Raw genomic sequence first — 4,725 nt, 5'->3', positions numbered from 1 at the left:
CCTTCAGGCTCCTCCGGCCCTTGTCACCGGGGTCTCGTCCCACTGCCCTTGTCCTCTGGCCTCCTCGGGCTCTGAGTGGCTGGGCCTGGGCCTGAGGGGTGTGGGAAGCCCCTTGCTTGTGGACGAGGAGGTGGACAGCCCCGAGGTCTCGGAGGTGCTGCGGAGCCGCCACATCACCTTCGCGGGGAGCTTCGAGCCCGTGCAGCACCGGTGCCGGGCCCCCAGGCCCGACGGCCGGCTCTGTGAGCGCCAGGACCGGCTGAAGGTGAGCGTGGCCGTGGGGCCCGGGGGCCTGTGCGGGCTGCAGCTACCACTCGACCCCGGGCTGTGCCTGGGCTGCCTGCTCTGCGGGGCCTGACCCAGGCACCAGGCGCCCCTTCACCCTGTTCCGTGACGGCAGCTGCCTGGCGCCTGCCTGCCTTCGAGGGTGAGGGTGGGTGGCGAGAGGCGGAGGATGACGACCCCTGTGCTTTGCCCCAGTGCCCGTTCCACGGCAAGATCATCCCCAGAGACGACACGGGGCGGCCCCTGCAACCGGAGGACAGGGCCCGGGAGCAGAGGCAGCAGCTGCAGAGGCAGGCCGGGCGCTCAGGTGGGCACTTGGCGGGGGCGGGGCCCTGTTGGGGACAGTGGGTCCCAGCAGCCACCAGGGCGACTCTGTGTATCTGTGTGTGGACCCTGCCCCTCTAGCTGGGCCCCTGGGTCCACACAGCCTGTGGGTGTCGGCACCCCATGGGAGAGTGGGCACACCCCCTCCCGGAGCCCTGTCCCCACTGGCTTGTGGGGCTCTGGGGCCTGAATCAGGCTTTGCAGGCGAATGAGGGGATGGAGGCAAGAAAAGCTGATGGGCTGAGCCACGCTGCTTAGAGGAAGCAGCTCGTTCTGCCCTCGTGCCTGCGGTCTGGCTCTCGCCAAGCCCCATCCCGCTGCCTCGCACGTGTGGTGTGTGTGCACGTACGCGTGTGTGTGTGGTTTCTGTGCATGTATAGTGTGTGCACGCACACGCCGTGTGTGGTATGCGCACCCATGTGTTCGTGTGCTGCGCTTGTGTTTTGCATGCGTGTGTTTGTGTGTGTGCGCGCGCCCGCCGTGTGTGGTATGTGCACCCATGTGTTCGTGTGCTGCGCTTGTGTTTTGCGTGTGTGTGTGTGTGTGTGTGTGGGCAGAGGCGAGGGGCACTGCGTCTCCAGATGCTCCTTGGGGTCCTCGCCAGGCTCCCCATCTTCTGGCAGAGGGCCGGTTTCAGATGAGCTGGCCAGTGGGCTGCAGCCCCTCGTCGTCATGCTCAGGACAGTGTAGGGAGCTGTCTCACCGTGGTGCGTGGGTCAGCTTGGTGCTGGGGCACGTGCCATGCAGCAGGGCCGCGAGGTGACCTGGGGCGGTGCCGTCACCGGCTGGGCAGCACATGGGCGCTCAGTGGACTGGAGTCTTGAGGCCCTGGCCACCGGGTGTCCTTTCCCCAGACCCCCGAGGAAGGTGGGAGGCAGCTGAGTCTGGGGGGTGCTGGCCAGCGTGTGGGGTCCCAGCCGGTGTTTGTCATTAGTGGAGTGTCTCCTTTGTCCCGAGAGACGAAGATGAGATTTAGCCTGATGCCCGGCCGGCGCCTGGCCCTGGCCCGACGGGCAGGAGGGTCGGACCTGCTAACCCGCAGGCGAGCCTCCCGGGAGGCGCACACTCAGGAGCAAATTAAGAGCCTGTTTTTGTGTCGCCCTGAGGAGTGCCTGTTCCCAGCCGCGGTGACTTGTTAACAACAGGTATGGGCCGCGGCCGGGCCGGGCTGGCCAGTCAGATGTGAAATAGCGTCTCTGCACTAACTGCAGTATCGATCCCGCCTCCCGCACGCGGGGCAATTTTCTTCCCGGGCCTCCCCGGTGACAATGCAGGCTCAGCCGTCGCAGGAGGCGCGCCCGGCTGCTATTGATTTTCTCCAGGGGCTTTAAATTGCTCCTTCATTTCCCCGCGATGCTCGTTCCATCTCGCGCGGGCGCCGCGCTTTCCGTTGTGTTTAAACAATTGCTCCATTCACTGGGCTCCTAAACTGTGACGCCTTCTTATTACTGGGAGATAAACTGTTTAGACAGTTTTCCTTAATCTCGGATTAATCGTCTCTGATCTGAGCTCTGCAGCCTGTTTTCCTTCACTTCAAAAAATCAACTTGGGGAGGCCTCGCCGTCTGTTTGTCTGCGGCACGGCTTCCCTGTGCCCTGCGTGCTCTGCTCACAGCGCCCCCCAGGTTCCCGTTTGCGAGGTGGGGGGTCCAGCACCCCCTGTGGGTCTGTCTGGCTGAGCCAGGGTGCTGTGCTGTGACTCCTGACCTGTGTGGCCCTCTGAGCTGCTGGCTGGACCCACACCATGTCTCATGGGCCCCTTGAGGCCTTTCAGAGCACCAGGCCCTGGCTGCCAGAGTGGGCACCTTGGCCTCTGACCCCCATGCCTGCCCCTGCCCCGGGCCAGAGCCCCCTTAGAGCCCTCAGCAGCCCTGCACATGAGCACACGGCCGGGCTGGTGCCACCTGTGGCCACTGCCGCCCCCAGGCCTGGCCGCGAAGGGCGTGTGCAGGAGGAGCAGGGCTCCGGGTGAACACACACCCTCACTGCTGAGACCTGTGGCCAAGTCACCTTTGGACCAACACAAAGAAAGCCCAGCGCTCCCTGCGCCCTCGCCAGGGCCCCCTGCTGTGCGTGCCCTCGGCCAGCAGGCAGGTTGAGAGGCCGTGATGAGGGCCTCGGGGGACAGTCCAGCCTGGACGGCAGGACAGCCTGCGAGAGACACTGCCCCAGCCCAGCTCTCCCGGCTGGTGGTGCGGGTGCTGCGTCCTGGGGCGCAGGCAGTGGGAGGAGCTCTGCCTTGGCCTCAGCCCTAGGGAATGGCCAGCGGCCTCCCTGCCCCTTCGGTCACTGTGGGCGATCGGGGAGAGGCACGCGGTTGGTGCCAGGTGTTTTCTGAAGTCTCGGGTCTGTTTGCAGACTGGCAGGACCCCGAGTTTATGAGGGACGTGGAGGTGGCCACAGGGGTGGACCTTGGCTCGTCCAGGGCCGGCAGGAGAGGCAAAGGCAGGAAGAGGAGGCACCCCGGCCTCACCGACCTGAAGCAGCAGGCAGACACCGCCCGCACGCGCATCGCCAAGAAGGTCTTCGCTAGGTAAGAGCCCCTCACAGCCCCAGAGGGCAGTTCCAAGCTCCCAGCCGTCCCCCGAGGCCCGTGGCACCCCCTCTGCTGTGCATCTCTTCCTGTGGCCACTGGGCCCTGGCAGACGGGGGCTCCCAGCCAGGGAGGGCAGCAGGCCCTTCGGTGGAGCCTGGAGCGGTCGCCCCGTGGTCACGGGTGAGCCTCTTCCCAAGCAGGGCTGCTGGCGGAGCCAGCCGGGGTCTTCCCTCGCCCGGCCGACCCGGAGGGCTGGGCACTGGCCTGAGGCCCTCGTGGTCAGTGCTTGGGGGTGTCCACCCGATGACTTCAGGGTGGCCAGTCCCCTCCCAGTCGGGTGGAAGGGTCGTGGCACGGGCTCAGCCCCAGCAGAGCTCAGCCGGTGCCTCCAGGACGGTGGTCACTCCACGTGCTGCTCTCACAGCAGCTTGGGTCAGGGGTCAGGGCAGGGCCCTCGTAGAAAGGCTGCCAGCCCAGCAGCCCACCGCCCCGCCCGCTGCTGTGGTCAGAGGCTCCCACCAGCTCAGGGTGTGGCCAGAGAGTGTTTGCGGCTTCTGTTGAGGAAACCCCATGAGGCAGGGCCGCCCCCTCGGAGTTACGCCCTTGACGGCTCTCAGCTGCCCTCCGGGCTGGCTGTGCTGTCTACCCGGTCCAGGTGGGGCTGGGCAGCAGGGCAGCTTCCTGGGTGCCCACCTGGAACCCCACGGGCTTCTCACTGCTGGCTTGTGGTGTCCTTCCATGTCCAGATGTGGGCGAGGCCCCAGGCTCCAGGCACGAGGCTGGTTTCCTGTGGATCGGCCAGGGGTAAAGGGCACCCTGGGTGCTGACCCAGAGCCGTGTCCTCGCTGCATCCTGGGGCTGCTTGCAGCAGCTGTGTGACTGGGGGCCCTGAGGAGAGCTGGGTGACCGAGCCCCCGGAACAGGGCCCAGCAGTCGCTGCTTCGCGGCCTCGGGGCTTCCTCTTGGGCTCCGGCGCCAGCCCTTTCCGCGCTGTCACTCACCAGCCTGCAGTCTGAGAGAGGTCCGAGGGCCCCGTCTGCCTCTGGACCCAACCCCATTGTAGCCGGGCCCCGGTCAGGAACCAGCCGGGCTCCCTGCTCACATCTCGCTTTGCTCTCCCTGCAGGGCGGCCGTGCAGAGGGTGGTCACAGCCATGAACCAGATGGACCAGAAGAAGCATGAGAAGTTTGCAAACCAGTTTAACTACGCGCTGAGTTAGGGGCACCTGTGCTGTGGCCCCCTCTGCTCTCAGCTCCTCTCCCTCTGCCAGGGCCCCGGAGGGGAGAGCGAACAGGTCTGGGCAGTGGCCTCCGTCTCCATGATTGTGTTCAATGTGAGGAAATGGTGCATCTTCTGATTAAAATGCTGAGGGTGTGGACGCGCCGTGGCCGTGGGGGACACCACCATCCGGGTTGTGGGTCGGGCCTTTCTAAGAGGCACTGGCGCACAGGGCTCCCCTCGGGCAGCCGTGTCCCCAGGGCCTCTGGCAGGGCCCGCGCACTTGACGGTGTGTTCAGGGGGGAAGGCCTGGCATGAATTCTCTCCACGTGCACTTGTCTGGGGATGTCTTCATGTCCTTCA

At 65.9% G+C, this 4,725-nt stretch overlaps 1 protein-coding gene across 1 annotated transcript in view; it reads left to right on the top strand.

Moving 5' to 3' along the window:
• UVSSA (UV stimulated scaffold protein A) overlaps window positions 1-4,507 on the top strand; it is a 16,776-nt gene extending 12,269 nt beyond the window's left edge. Inside the window, exons 10-13 of the mRNA XM_015568925.1 lie at window positions 97-265; window positions 481-592; window positions 2,967-3,141; window positions 4,270-4,507. Of these exons, the coding sequence (XP_015424411.1) occupies window positions 97-265; window positions 481-592; window positions 2,967-3,141; window positions 4,270-4,363 (550 nt within the window). The 3' untranslated portion in view covers window positions 4,364-4,507. The remainder of the gene's footprint in view (window positions 1-96; window positions 266-480; window positions 593-2,966; window positions 3,142-4,269) is intronic.
• The last annotated feature ends 218 nt before the right edge of the window (window positions 4,508-4,725 follow it).

The sequence above is a fragment of the Myotis davidii genome, unplaced genomic scaffold (genome assembly GCF_000327345.1).
Source record: "Myotis davidii unplaced genomic scaffold, ASM32734v1 scaffold665, whole genome shotgun sequence".
NCBI classification, from domain to species: domain Eukaryota; kingdom Metazoa; phylum Chordata; class Mammalia; order Chiroptera; family Vespertilionidae; genus Myotis; species Myotis davidii.
The sequence above is the reverse complement of the archived record's forward strand: the minus strand, read 5'-3'. Positions and strand labels throughout refer to the sequence as shown.